General features: G+C 34.7%; 1 protein-coding gene across 16 annotated transcripts in view; it reads right to left on the reverse strand.

Moving 5' to 3' along the window:
* The window catches only part of ARHGAP12 (Rho GTPase activating protein 12), a 128,265-nt gene that overhangs the window by 31,990 nt on the left and 80,361 nt on the right, over positions 1-15,914 (reverse strand). For 3 of the 16 annotated variants that reach the window (XM_016962933.3, XM_016962929.4, XM_016962930.3), the window contains exons 5-9: positions 15,755-15,895; positions 14,213-14,293; positions 5,143-5,268; positions 1,334-1,408; positions 1,002-1,016 (exon numbers count right to left, since the gene is read on the reverse strand). In XM_016962933.3, coding sequence (XP_016818422.1) covers positions 1,002-1,016; positions 1,334-1,408; positions 5,143-5,268; positions 14,213-14,293; positions 15,755-15,895 — 438 coding nt within the window. The remainder of the gene's footprint in view (positions 1-1,001; positions 1,017-1,333; positions 1,409-5,142; positions 5,269-14,212; positions 14,294-15,754; positions 15,896-15,914) is intronic. The other 13 variants (XM_016962935.4, XM_063781574.1, XM_016962931.4 and 10 more) reach the window with 9 other exon arrangements.

A 15,914-nucleotide genomic window follows, 5' to 3' on the forward strand; every position in this document is an offset into this window, starting at 1 on the left:
GAAATATGAGATGAGGTGGTGGAGGCACTCAGGAGCCAGAGCATGCACAGCCTTGTCATGCTCATTAAGAATTTTAGGGCTTCATTCTACAAGAAAACAGGCTGGGTGTGGTAGCTCACATCTGTAATCCCAGCACTTTGGGAGGCCAAGGCAGGCATATCACTTGAGGCCACAAGTTCAAGACCAGCCTGGGCAACAAAGCAAGACCCCTTATCTCCATAAAAATTTTTTAAAAATTAGCCAAGCGGGCCAGGCACAGTGGCTCATGCCTGTAATCCCAGCACTTTGGGAGGCCAGGGTGGGTGGATCACTTGAGGGCAGGAGTTTGAGACCAGCCTGGTCAACATAGCGAAACCCCGTCTCTACTAAAAATACAAAAAATTAGCCAGGTGTTGTGGCGCATGCCTGTGATCCCAGCTACTCGGCAGGCTGAGACAGAAGAATCACTTGAACCTGGGAGGTGGAGGCTGCAGTTAGCCGAGATCATGCCATTGCACTCCAGCCTGGGCAACAGAGTGAGGCTCCATCTCAAAAAAAAAAAAAAAAAAATTTAGCAGAGCGTGCTGGTGCATGCCTGTGGTCCCAGCTACTAGGGAGGCTGAGACGGGAGAATCACCTAAGCCTGGTGGGGGAGGGGCAGGTGGTTGAGGCTGCAGTGAGCTATGATGGTTCTACTACACTCCAGCCTGGACAACAGAGCGCAACCATGTCTCTATTTAAAAAACGGTAACAAAAAAAACCCAGAAGCCATTGAAGGGGAATAGCATAATCAGCAACAGAAAAGACTGGGAGTGAGTATAAATACAGAAATTAAGTAAAATTTCATCAGAGTTAAGACAGGTATCTTAACAGAAGTCACATGGAGGTTTTCCAGTTTAGGAGAACTTACAGTTAAGCTATATTATTTCCAATATTCATCTGGCACAGACTTGGCAATATATTTTACAGCATAGAAAATGAAGGTGTCTATGCCTATTAAGAAGGAGAGGATTGCTTCTTACCTTTGGACTGCTGGCCTGAGGAAAAAAAGAGTAAAGTATAATGTCATAGTATTGTCTGGGAATTTTATATTTATTTTTAAAAACAAATATAAGTTCATCACTTAAAAATATGGTATATAATTTAATCATGTAAGATACCATATTTTAAACAAAAGGGGGACTTTTAAATCAATAAAATCTGATTGTTAAACTTATTTTGATTGTGATTTTTTAGAAAAACCAATGAAATTTAATAGAAGCTCATTTAAACACTACATTAAGAGTAAATTAACTTGCTAAAATTGATTGAAATAACTGGACTACATTATAAGATATGCTTCTATCATACTAACTGTATCTTGGTGCTTTGGTGAGGAGGGAGAAGACTCATTTTCAGGAAAGCAGGGTTTTGAGGCAGTTGGAGATTCCTACAAGAAATAAGTAATGAAAAAAGTTACTCTATTTTATATAATTATATTTCTGCCTCTACTCACAGTGGGAGAGCTTAGTAAGAGAGAATAACAAATTTTTTCCTCATTATTTTCGTTCTATATTCAGCTCCAAGCTAATAAGGTAATGATTTTAAAACTACAAACGTTATTAAAAGTATATAAAATATGGCGCTTTTTATAGCAATTATAGTTAAATTTAAATAATGCATATGGAATTACTCAAAAGAAATGATACATGCTGCCTTAAAATCATGATGTTATATCAGTTTGAATTAACCATATTAAAATAAGTAAAACCTAAACACTTCTGGATAAATAAGTTATAATCATAATACTAACTTGCTCTTGGTATGGTAAGTATAAATACCCAGGATTAGGCAAGGTCACAGAAATAACTTGGCAAATGCCAGAATGAGAATTTAATTTTAGTCAAAAGCTATATAAGAAATTAAATTGCTATTAGTATTTAAGGTAATTTATAGAAAACTTTCCAAAAATTAGAAATAAGATATTTTAAATTCAAGAAAGAAACCTATGATTTAAATATTAATAACTCCCCAGAAAAAAAAAAATTTAATGTCTAAGCCTATAAGACCAAACCAATAACGTGTTTTTTTTTAAGCAGTCTGCTTTGTCAATATTAAAACACAGAATATGATTTCTATTACAGATGTTGATAGGACTGTTCATGGAGGGTAAGACTGAAAAACTTTTTTCTGGTAGCAGTAGCCCACCTCCACTTAAATTTTCTCCATTTCCTTAGATGTTTTGAATAATTTCAGAAAAAGAGAATTTTTTAAATCATACACCATTACCTATTATTAATTTGTTTCTATCAAACCAAAAAGTTCCTTTGAACATTCATCTCCACGTAGGTATCATTCTAGTTTTCTATGTCTATAAACCTGGAGAAGGTGCTGTCAACCAACCTGGGAATTTGTTTTAAGTAACACTTGCAAAAAAACTATTAACTCAACATTTACTGATTTGGAAAAATGTCTTCGGGTTTATATGCCACACAATTTGTAAATACAGAAACTAGTAGCAGTGAAAGTTTACATGGAAGCCCTTGAAGGGACAAGTTTATAAATCAAAAAAGGTACTATTAATGGAGAAAATATTAAAATCACATTGAATAAAAAACTTCAAAAAAATTTAACTTAAGATCCAAATCTCACTTAAGTATTTTTTTCTGACAACTTCAGATCAATTTTTGATTCCTAAGACTGTCTGATAGTAAAACAGTATGAGAAAGATGGAAGATCTGATGATCCATAAAGTAGAAAATAAGTAACTGAATAAAATGATAATTATATTTTTCATAGCACATTCAGTCCCACAGAAATAAAAACCACAAATACAGTAATAACATATGTACAATTATAACTATTATAAACAAGAAATAATTTTACATGTATACATTTATCTATATTTAGATATATGCATATAAATATACACCTTATACATCTATGAATAGTTTTAGTAAAAACAGAAAAAAAAGGCAGAAACAGATGCATTCACACATACACACACAGACATACGCCTACCCTTCCAAGGTTATCTGTAAACTGAATTAGGACCTATGTCATCACAACAACATTTGCTATACAATAATAGATGGTCCTTGACTTATGATTGTTCAACTTTAAGGTGATGGGAAAGTGATAGGCATTCACTAGAAAACATACTTGAAATTTTGATCTTTTCCTGGGCTAACAATATTCAATATGACACTCTCTCATGATGCTGCACAGAGGCATCTAGCCCCAGCTTCCAGTCAGCCACCTGATTACCAGGGTAAACAGATTACAAAGGTAAATAATTGATATTCTACAGTGTACCATGTTACTGAATGATTTTGCCCCACTGTAGGTTAATGTAAATGTTCAGAGCACATTTAAGGTAGGCTAGGCTAAGCCATGATGTACAGTGGGTTAGGTGTATTACATGCATTTCACCTTGTGGTATTTTCAATTAATGGTATTTTCAACTTATGTGGGTTTACTGGGATATAACCTCACCCTAAGTTGCAGAGCATCTGTATTAGGTTGCTGCGATGACAATTCAGGTTATACACACTTCATCCCTTATCACATATTAGCTAGTTTGTTCTGGTAGTCAGTCCCTTTTTCAAAACCTAAAAAACTGCCTTATGTTAAGAAACTTATGCATCTGTTTGCAAAGGGTAAGGTAGAGGGTAAAAAAGACATTTCTACCAAAAATAAGTAAATCTCTAATCGCAAAAAAATCATATTCTTGCAACTCTGGGACAATGAGATGAAAGCATGCAAGTTATTTAAAGCAATAGATTGAAAATTAATTTTAAAAAATGAATTGAGAGATTAAAAAGGAGTAAGATTGACATTTTATGATGTCGAAAAAAAGAAAAAGGAGTAAGAAATTTTAAGCACAAATTATCAAAATCATCATCCTATTTGTTCTGGTATGAAGAGGCGGTAGAGTTGGTTCAACAATGGTTTGCCTTAGAACAGTATATATGGTATTTGGGAGATTCCTATTTATCCTGAATTGTAATCTGGTTCTTGGTTGAGTGAATTTTTCCTATTAGAAATCTCTAGGTATTTTTCTTACCTAGATTAATCTCAACACTAATATATTTTCAAGCATATCTTCAATAGCACAGACTCCAGAATGTCATTCCTTTAATGTGGTCTCTATATTCAACACAAGATCCTTACAAACTAGAAACTAGAAACTGGTCTGTTACTTTCGTTGTTTTCTATTAGTCCATCTTATACACATGTATGAAGGCTGTTTCTAACACTACACCTTTAAATTCAACAAAGACCAATTTTATAGTAACTTGTAGTACCAAAATATTATGCTTGTTATGACTGATCAATTGAGATTATTTATAAAGGAATTTAGGACTGAAAGTATCCAAACATAATGAAATATGCCATAGGGATAGTTAATTCTGTTTTCACGAACACACCTAAAAATTACAGAAAAACTGTTAGTCATGCTACAAGAAGCCTGATGATTTTAAAAACCTTTACATTTCAAAATCAATATACCTAATATTCTGCAAATTCATACTAAGTTCCCAACTTATCCCCAAAATGAAGCTACACTGTGAATAAGTAACCTCTAAAGAAGTGTTTAAAACATCCATTCTAATGTTTGCATTAAAATTTACCCGTTTTTGAAACAGAGGACATTACTCCTCAGACTGATAAAAGAAGTGCTTTCTGCAGAGAGCATTTAGAGAAACAAAGGGAATAGAATTCCAATATTACCTGGGATGACGAAAATTAATTAAATGTCTTCCCTATGAAACCTCCTAGAGACTGAAGACAAAGGATAACAGAATGTGACTTTAAAATAAGGTAAGCAAGAAAAATCTGTCACCTACTGGGATCAAATGTATCAAGGTACACATATCAGTAAGCCACAGATAAGTCAGTCTATTGTGCAAAAACCAAAACCCTCAAAACCAAAACCTACTTCATGACAAACTGATGCTAAATACATAAAAATGTAGTCACTAAAGTATGCGATTTGGTAAAAGAAACAATAATGTAGTAACATTTCAACATACATGCAGATCAAAAGCTTAAATTAGTTCAAAAGAAATCAAATGTTTTAGCAAAGAATATTTACTAAATACATAAAATATTAGTACGAATAGTTACAATTCACTGTACAATATAATGCAAAGAACTTGCCAAAAATCTCAACAGTCCTACCTTATCATTAGTGTCCAATACAATGGTGCTATGTCTCCACTTTGTTAATACTATTGGTTCTTGCAGCCGCCTGTCCAGGCTCCTACTTTTAATTATTTCTCTTTGCTGCTGGGATGAAGCATTATACTAAAACAAAACAAAGCAAAAAACACAAAAAACAGTTCATAAACAATAGAAATGAAAGTGGAATCTAAACCTCTTGGCTCCAAATGACAAAGACTGTTAGGCAAAGTTCATTATATGACATCTCCACAAATTTTCCAGCCTCAGTTTTCTCATCTTTAACCAGAACTGTGGCACAATTGAGAAGATCACAGACTCTGGTGTTACACAGACCAAAGTAGTGTTATCTTTGGTAAAATATTTAATCTCCCTCAGTCTAAGTTTTGTCAACTGTGAAGTGGATATAACAGAAATATCTCATTCACGGAGTTGCTATAAAGATCAAAGTATTAAAGAAGAAAATATTAAAAGAGTAGTACATTATCAATAAATATTAACTATCATAATTTATAAAGTAAAATCAGACAAATTATTTTTTCTACTTCTATCTCTTCTACTAAAATCAAAAATAAGCATTATTTTAAAAACCTAAACCAAAAATTAAATTCAAAATGAACTAGTAAGTTCTTTACATGTTCTGGATTCTAAACCTTTCTAGGCTATGTGAGTTGAAGATATCTTTTCCTAGTTTGTGGCCCATCTTCTCCCCTTTGATTACATCTTCTACAAACAGAAGGTGTTTTGTTTAATTTTAATTCAGTCATATCTGTCAATCTTTCCTTTTATAGTAGGCTTCTGAGTCTTGTTCAAGAAATCTTTCCTACTCTGCAGACAAAGATATTCTTTGATATATCTTTCCACAGTCTTTAAAGTTTTACTTGTTATATTTATGTCTTTAATCTAACTGAAATTAATCATTGAGCATGAAGTGAGGTCAAGATCTACATTTATTTTCATTTTTATCATGTGAAAACCAATAATCTTAGTAACACTCTTACTTAGTCCATGCTTACCCCATTGATTTGTTTTCTTTTTAGTTGTTGTTGCAGCATCTCAGATGACACAAACCAATGCTTGTTTGTTTGTTGAGACAGGGTCCCTCTCTGTCACCCAGGCTGGAGCGCAGTGGCATGATCAGAGCTCACTGCAACCTTGAACTTCTGGGCTCAAGAGATGTTCCTGCCCCAGCCATTTGAGTAGCTGGGACTACAAGTACATGCCAGCACACTTGGCTTTTTTTTTTTTTTGTAGAGCCAAAGTCTCCCTAACCCCGTTGATTTGTAATGCCATGTCTGAGTTTTATACATGTGCCCTTACTATTCCAACTTAATTACCATAGCAGGAACTCTATCTTTCCTGTCCCCTACCCACCAACGACTCCCTATTCAGGAATATTTTGACTCTTTATGGATATCTGTTTGCAAATATAAATTTTAGGTTCCATTCCCCAAAAAAGTGAGGGAAGGGATATTAAATGGAAATGCATTGGACTTGTAGATTAATTTGGACATTGTTATAAAATTCAGCCTCCCAATCCAAGATCATGATGGTATGCTACACTATTTATTTGGGTCTTCCTTTATTCTGCTCTGAAAATTTCTTTATTAAAATCTTACAGACCTTTAATAAACATGTTCTTAGTTACAACTCTTGTTGCTACTGCTGCTAATATAAATAGTATCTTCACTGCAATCACATTTTCAAACTCACTTTTTACTAGACAAATGGGTAGTTTCATGTTAATTTCATATCCAGCAACTTTGCTGAACTCTCATCAGTTTTAAGTTTACAGGTTCTCTTGGGATTTTCTAATAATAATAATAATTTTAAAAAACAATTGCATCTCTTCCTTTTTAATTCCATTATTTGTTTCCTTTTCTTAATTGTTGAATAGAAGCGTGATAGAAATGTTCTAGTCTAGTCCCTAACTCTAATGGGAAAGCTTCTGTAATCTCACCGTGAAGTATGAGATTTACTGCAGATTATTTAATAGATAACCTTTAGCATAATGTGTCATTGTAAGAAAGTGATTTTCATCTGGGCTCGGTGGCTCACGCCTGTAATCCCAACACTTTGGGAGGCTGAGATGGGTGGATCACCTGAGGTCAGGAATTTGAGACCAGCCTGGCCAACATGGTAAAAGCCTGTCTCTACTAAAAATACAAAAATTAGCCAGGTTTGGTGGTACATTGCTATAGGCCTAGCTACTCAAAAGGCTGAGGCACAAGAATAGCTTGAATCTGGGAGGTGGAAGCTGCAGCGAACCGAAATTTCACCACTGCACTCCAGCTTGGGCGACAGAGTGATAGTCTGTCTCAAAAAAATAAAGAAAGAAAGAATAGTGATTTCCTTACAGAAGCATATTCTTGGATCACAGTGATTTAATATCCATTTTGCAAATCTTTTAACAGGTGTGTTTAGAGCATTTACATTTAATGTGATTATTTATAATGTTAGGATTTAAGTCTGGCATTTTATCATTAATTGTCTGTTTCTCCTTTCCTACCGTCCTGTGGGCTACTTGAGCAATTTTTACTATTATATTTTAATATATCTACAGTTTCTTGAGCCTCTCGTTATACTTTTTTAGTGCTTGCTCTAGGGATTACAATATACATAATTTATCAGTCTACTAGTATCAACATTTTACTACTTCAAGTGGAATATAGAAACCCTACCAAAAATTACATCCCTTTACTCACTCACTCTTTATGAAACAGTTGTCTTAAATATCACTACTGTATATCAGGACTACTTCAGGAATGTTATAATTTTTGTTTCAAATGTCAAAGACAATTTTAAACACCCAGGACAAAAGTCTCCTCAGATATTCACCCTTTCTGTTGTTCTTTATTCATTCCTGATATTTCAAGTTTTCTTATCACTTCCCTTCTGTTTGAAAGACTTCCTACAGCAACTCTTTGAAAGCAAGACTGCTAGGGATAAATCTCTTAGTTTAGTTTCATTCTGAAAATGTCCTTATATTACTTTTATTCCTGAAGGATATTTTTGCTGGGTGCAGAAGGGTTCACAGTTCTTTTCTTCTAGCATTTGAAAAATGTTATGCCACTTCTTTCTGGCTTCCATGGCTTCTGATAAGGCTTCTGATAAGGCACTCACTTCATTCAAATTCTTATCCTAAAGGTAAAGTGTTGTTTCACTGAAGGGCTTTCAAGACTTTATCAGGGGGAGGGAGGGTCTTTAGTTTTCAGAAATTTTGAATACAATGAGCCTGGATATGGATTTCTTTGGGTTTACCTTATCTGGTGTTTATTCAGCTTCTTGAATCTATTGGTTTGTCTTTTGCCAAATTGGGGGCATTTTCAAACTACTTCAAAGTATCTTTCTGTCTCACACTCTTTCCTTTCTCCTTCTGGAACTCCAATGAAAGGAAGGTTAGCTCTTTCGTATTTTCCCACAGGTCTCTGAGGCACTGTTCATTTTTTTTTTTTTTTTTGGAAATCTATTGTCTCTCCATTGTTCAGACTAAATAATTTCTACTAACCTACCTTCAAGATCATAGATTCTCTTCTCTTTTACCTCCATTCCATTATTGAGCCATCCAGTACTTGATTTTTGGCTCTAGGATTTCCCTTTGGTTTTTCTGTATATCTTCTATTTCTTTGCTGAGACTTCCAACCTCTTCACTTATCTCAAGTGTGTTTATAATTGCTTGCTGTAGCACTTTTATGACAGCTGACTTAAAATCCTATGAGATAATTCATTCATCCCTGTCATCTTGGTGTGTCACCAACCTACTGATTGTCTTTTCTCATTCAAGTTCAGATTTTCCTGGTTCTTGCTATGACAAGTAATTCTAGGTCATATTTGGATGTTTTGAGTACTATAAGACTTTAGTTTCTATTTAAACATATTTTAGCAGGTTGTGAACCCCGGCCTGCTTTTATGGCCCATAGTTCAAATGTCAATTTCATTTTAAAAATCTTTTAATTGCTGTTCTGATCTGCCCTGTTTGTGTGCTACCCAGAGGCCAGTCTGAAACCTGGGCAGTACTCCACACCATGTTTCAGTTCTCAAAGATTTTGCTATGTTAATTCTGGTTGTTTTCATGCATAGGCCACTGGGAGTAGTGTCTAGGACCTTATACACAGTTTAGAAATCTCTTTCTCTGGTTCCTTCCTCTCCATAATCCTCTTCCCACACTCTGCTTGGGATAGGGTGGGGTGCTGCCTTGTTGCTGTTGTCCATTTAGTGCATAGGGAGGATGAATCACAGGGTTCCTCGCATGCACTGTGGGTCTAGTCAACAGGGCTCCACCCCACAGTCTCCATAGTGCCCAGGCAGGGAGGGGGAGAGTGCTCTTTCAATAGTGCTGGTTAGGGATGGCTGACTGGGCTTCATAACATGTTCTGCACAGCACATCATGCAGAAGGATAGGCTTTTGTGGTGTTCACCTGGAACAGAGTAGGTATAATAAACAGAGACAGTGTGCTTTACTTGGCTTAAAATGTTGATCATGTATTACCACAGATTTCTGGGTTGGCTAAAAACTGTCTGATCTAGAGGGGCTCATCTGCACCAGTCTGTCTCTCATCCCCCTCCTGAGACTGGGAGGCTAGCCTGGGCACATTCTTCTCGTGGCAATGGCAGAGGTGCAAGAGCAAGCCCTGACTACAAGCCCATTTCAATACTCTCCTTGTGTCATATTTGTTCATATCCCAGTGAAAGCAAGCCACACAGCTGAACTCAGTTAACGACAGGACAATTTGGGAGGCCACCACAAAGGTACACAACAAAGAACCTAATACTAGAGTAAGAATGGATCCAGTGGTGCCATCTACTGCAGTAGGTGATCTGTCCTTTCCCCCCGTGACGGCTTTTAAGATTGTCTCCTGGGTTCTGAAGACCCAGCAAAATTTGTTGACATGTTGATTTATTTTTATTTATCCTTGACAGCATTGAAAGCATATTTTCTAAAGACTCATGTCTTCCTTCAATTTTAGAAAATTCCTAGAAATTATATTTTCAAATACTGTTTCCACACCATTCCTCCATTCTCTTCTTTTGGAATTCCTAATATATGAATATAGAAAACTTTCAACTCATCCTCCATTTTTCTTAACTATGCTTTCATATTTGTTAGCTTTCTGTCCCTGTCTAAAGTTTATGCTGACTGCATTTTTTATTTGAATAACTATGTTTTTTCATCTTGAAGATTTCTAATTTATTCATCATATTTACCTATTCATGTATGTTTTTATTTTTCCTAATTTCTTGTTCTTTTTAAATGAAAGCCTTCATTTAATTCTGATCATCCACAGCATAATTTTAAGCCTTTATTAAATTATTAAGAACATTACTTTCGGCTGGGCGCGGTGGCTCACGCCTGTAATTCCAGCACTCTGGGAGGCTGAGGTGGGCAGATCACAAGGTCAGGAGTTCGAGACTAGTCTGACCAACATGATGAAACCCCATCTCTACTAAAAATACAAAAATTAGCCAGGTGTGCTGGTGCACGCCTATAATCCCAGGTACGTAGGAGAATCGCTTGAACCTGGGAGGCAGAGGTTGCAGTGAGCTGAGATCGTGCCACTGCACTCCAGCCTGGGCGACAGAGCGAGACTCCGTCTTTAAAAAAAAAAAAAGAACATTACTTTCATCTGGAGTGAATACCATGTTTTGATTCTTCTTATGTCTATGATAATAGCATTGGATTTCTTCACACATTTTATTTGAAATACTGAACAGCAGACTTCATTTTGAGTGGGGAATGTTTTGTTTTCTCTCTCTCCATTTATTCTCCTTTATTTCTTTCTCTCAATCCTCCTTCCTGTCTAATAGTTTTCTGGTTCCCTTCTCCTACACCTAACCCAGAGTGTTTGTATTTATGTATACATTCTTTTTTACTCAGTTGTCATATGAACATGTTTCTTCTTTCCAAACTTACAACAAAAATTTTTAGGGTAAAGACCATATCCTATGTATTTGCATTTATCACAACATATTACATAATACTGAACACCAAAGATGTGTTCAGAAAATAGTAATTAAACTAAATTTTAATATCTGCATGGGGGTTACAAGCTTGACAGATTTATCTTAGACTTACTAGTAAGTATTAAGTTGCTTAAGAGTGCAGAATGTAACCTGAAGTTGTCTTTATCATGCAGTAACAATCTATGAAATAGTGACTCTACAGCACTTTTCCTTATTTCCTCATTTCCACTGTATTTAATTCAAACCTCTTCTCCATATCCACTTTAATTGAGAGTTAAAGAAACTGTGAAGACCTTCTGACACTTTATGCTAAGCAGCAAATGGCAGCAGAAAATGAAATAGTATCACAAAACTGAGGATTCAACGCTGGTCACAATCAGTACCCATTTCCACTGCTGTAAAATATCCTTTGAGGTCTTGATTCAGTCTCTTGCCTCTCCTCTTTTTTTCATTAAAGGCATCTCTGAAAGTAAATAGGTTTCCTAATGCAGCCTATAGTTCTTCTGACCAAGGAAATTATAGAATTGAGTTATAAAGAAACCCAGTAGGAATATTTAGCTACCAGTTAAGACTCCAAATTATTCCTGATATTAGGCCGTCCTGGGACTCTCTCCCTTCAAAGGACCCTGACCTGGGACAAATCACTCAAAAGCAGCCTTGTGACTGATGTCATTACTCCAGGGAATCAGAAACCACTATGAAGAAAGATACAGCAGATGATTCCTCCAAAAACTCAACTGGTATTTGAGGTACTGTTAAGAGCTACAATTTAAATCTGTCAAGTGGAACAAAAAACTTAATATGTTTATTTAATTATTGTATTAATAAAATATTAGTCTTCTATAACCTAAATCGTTTTCAGTGAACTAAACTTTGAGCAGATTTTTCTTCTGGTTCCTTCAAGTGGAAATCAGAGCTTGTATTTCATAAGCATAACCCTTATTAGAACAGCCTAACAGAACCAATCCCTGTTATATATAGTTTTCAATACTGAGTAATTACATCCCTCAAAACAATACTCTTTCCCCAACATATAAGTTATTACATATTTTGGCCATCATGATCCATAAAATCATTCTTTCTAAATTAATCACTAAATTTTTTTTATAAACGGTACCAATTTTGAAGAGCAGTATCTGAGGTATTCTATTACTTCTTCACAGCACATTAATAAAATAAATTGCTTATCTTATTATGTTTATCTCCTTTCCCCTAAAAGTTGGTAACAGTCGTACTAAGCTTGAGGTATCATTTTCCCACTTATAAGTTTTATTGGAAGACAATGAAATATTTGGAAAATAAAATGGTTATTTAACTTTTATAAAACTTAACTTTAAAAAACTTGCTAGAGTATCACAACTGCTAAGCTATGGTTCTTCAGAGTTCTGAGTGCTTGGCACAACTTCAAAGTTTCAAGGATAAATAAGGTTTTATCTTCAGAACCACATTCTAAAAGTATAAATTAATAATAATGAAAATGAAAAATATCCACAAATGTTTTATTGAATTGTGTTTCATAATTTTAAAGAGTAATGAGATAAAACATTCAACCCTGAAATATGTGATTTGTGGCACTTTTCAATAGACTTTTTATTTGGATCTTTTTCATTCATGGTATTTTATGATTGATGAAGTAAAAACACAATGTGATAATAGTAGTATCTTCTTAACTTTTTATACGGGAGCTCTTATAATTAAAATATAAAAATTATCTTCACTAATACTAACATGTTAAGCTGAAAACAGTATTTTAAAAAACAATCCTATTGTATAAATGTAAATTTTAATATGACTCCTAATTTAGAAAGTGTAATTAATTTAAACAATAAAGTGGTTTAAAATATGGAATAGTTTTTCCTGTTGAGCTGAGCAAACAGAAAGTAAGAACCTACGTAAAACGTGAGATAAAGGATCAAAAAATGCTTATCTGAAGATGTGACAAGTTTTTTAAACTACAAGAAAATTCTGAGGCTATGCTTCATCAACAAATTAATCAAAGGTACTAGTATTTCTTTTATGTATCTCCTCATCCCCCACACCCATGAACTTTTCCATTATGGCCACCTACACATTGTTCCATGAGATTACAAAACTGTAAAAGCTGTCAGTTACAGTGGAGCTCTCTTCTGCTACTTGGTCAACTCAGACTCACAAAGGTATTCTTAAAAATCAATTACAGGATATGTATTTCATTTTTATCCTACCCATATCAAGCTTTAGAATTTCATAAAATAATGAAAGGCCAGATAGCATTCACATAAAGAAGAAAGCACTATTAACATTAGTTTACTAGATTAGCGTTTCCCAACTTGTAGTCAATGTAGTAACATCTAGTGATTTTTTCTATATCCATGTTTCATTTATACTATTAATATTCTTCTTTAAATTGACTTACTTTGGGGAAAAGACAAATTTTAAAAACTAAAGTATATGTAACAACTGACACCACATATTTGTCTGCTAATTACGGCTATTTTCTAGAACATTAAAATAATGCACCAATTAAAATTCAAATGTTTGCTCATATATCACTTAAAATTATCTCAAGCACCAATAGTGATGTGCATATGGCCACTTTGAAACCTACCACCTTAGATAAACTCAGCCCTGGTACACTTGTCTGGAAATGAGACGTCCAGCTAAATCCTAGGACATCTTATCACATGTTGCCTATATCTCAGTCAATGAATGGCTCAATCATACACACCATTTACATAAGAGGATAAACTTGAATACTGAGTTACTTTTCTTTCTCTCAAAAAATGATTAAATATAAGACCAACTTTATGTAGAAAAATCAATATACTCAACACAACTAGATATAAGATGGCATTATTGGTATTGAAGAGAATTCTTATTTCCAAGAATAAGGAAAGGCCAATTTCAAGTTAACCCAAAAGATATTCTGAATAGCAACAATCAGTATCACATAGTGAAGACACCTGTACATCTTAGAAAACTTACACTACTCACAGTATTCACAGTGAATTCTGAAAAAATTATTCTACTTTGTAAAAGTAGAATAAAGATCTTAAATCTGCTGAAACCATCTCCAGATATTACTTCATCTACTATTTTTAAATAGAAATTCGGTGTCAAGGTTTATTACCTTTGGCAATTCCCATTCTGACCGAGATCCATCTGCACTGTAGTAATATTGTCTACCTTGATCATCAACATGCTTGAGCCACTATAAAAACAGAACAGGTGTTTTTTATTAAATTTAAATAAAAGTGAGTTTAAGCTACTACTATCAGAGATACTAGATTTAATTCTTATGAATTTTATTCTACTTGATCAAGAACATTGCAACAAAAAATTCTTTTTTTTTTTTTTTGAGAGCCCAGGCTGGAGTGCAATGGTGCCATCTCGGCTCACCACAACCTCCACCTCCCAGGTTCAAGCAGTTCAAGCAATTCTCCCGCATCAGCCTCCCGAGTAGCTGGGATTACAGGCATGTGCCACCACGCCTGGCTAATTTTGTGTTTTTCAGTAGAGATGGGGTTTCTCCATGTTGGTCAGGCTGGTATCGAAATCCTGACCTCAGGTGATCCGCCTGCCTCGGCCTCCCAAAGTGCTGGGATTATAGGCGTGAGCCACCTCGCCCGGCCTGCAACAAAAATTTCTAACTAATTATACTAAAAGCCTTGCATTTTAAGTTTGGTAAGAATAAATATACTCATTATTAAACATGGCTTTATTTGCTCTCTCTATCCTCCAATGTCTGGGTAGCTGCTCAAGCACCACTTAACAACAAGCAACATATAACATACGATGTACATATGCACTGGAACACAGGTACACTCACATTCTCAAAACAGGTTTGAGAAATTGACAAAAGAGAAATGTTTTTCAATTAAATGTACAACTAAACTATTTAAAGGCTCATTTCATGCAAACCTTTAGGAATTACTTCCTATGGCCAAACACAATAAAATTTAAATAACAGCAACAACAGAACATCATGCAATAAAACACAGGGAATATGAGGGAAAAAAAGACTACATATTGCTAATACAAACACATGATCTTGAGTATGAAATAAATGAAAAAACTGCTTCCGTATGTTCTAATGTCAAATAATTGAGGCAGGAAAGAGGGATAAAAGCCTAGCCCCACTTATTCCCAAGCATATCTTCTCTGAACATGTACAACCCACAGTTGCTTTCTCAAATGATACCAGATGCAATACACACATAAAATGTCAATATTCATTTACAAACTAATCATAAAATACTAGATTGATGGTTTTTGTTTTACATAAATTTGATTGTAATAGAAAAAGGAGAATAGGCAGTGAGGCGATGTATGATAATGGCACAGAGAGAAAACCATTTCCAAAAAACTATTCCCTCAGAAAAATATAAAGAAATATGCCTACTGAAGAAATCTAAACAAATGACATTCAACAGGTGTACTCTTAAAAAGTCTTCCATGAGTATCAAGAGCATAAAAATTACTATCATCCTTAGCAGTTTAAAACAATCAGTAGTTACACTGAGTTTTCATATTGTTAATTGGCATGATTATAAAGTTACAATGAAGAATATTTTCATGAGTTTTTTCTTTTTTAAATACTAAAACTGCAGTACACAACTATTTTATGAGAGAATTCTGCCAAAAAACACTAGATGAGAAAAAAAGAATGTACCTTTTCATTAGTATAGTCACTGGTATATAAGGTATGCCCACGTTCATCCAACTCTTCTGACCAACCCCTTGGAGGAGAACCACACTGACTATCTGACTGGCTGTAAGAAGTGCTGTAGTAGTTTTCTTCCGATGAAAGAAGCTACAAATATCAGAAACAT

Source organism: Pan troglodytes, chromosome 8 (genome assembly GCF_028858775.2).
Source record: "Pan troglodytes isolate AG18354 chromosome 8, NHGRI_mPanTro3-v2.0_pri, whole genome shotgun sequence".
In the NCBI taxonomy this organism is placed as follows: Eukaryota; Metazoa; Chordata; class Mammalia; order Primates; family Hominidae; genus Pan; species Pan troglodytes.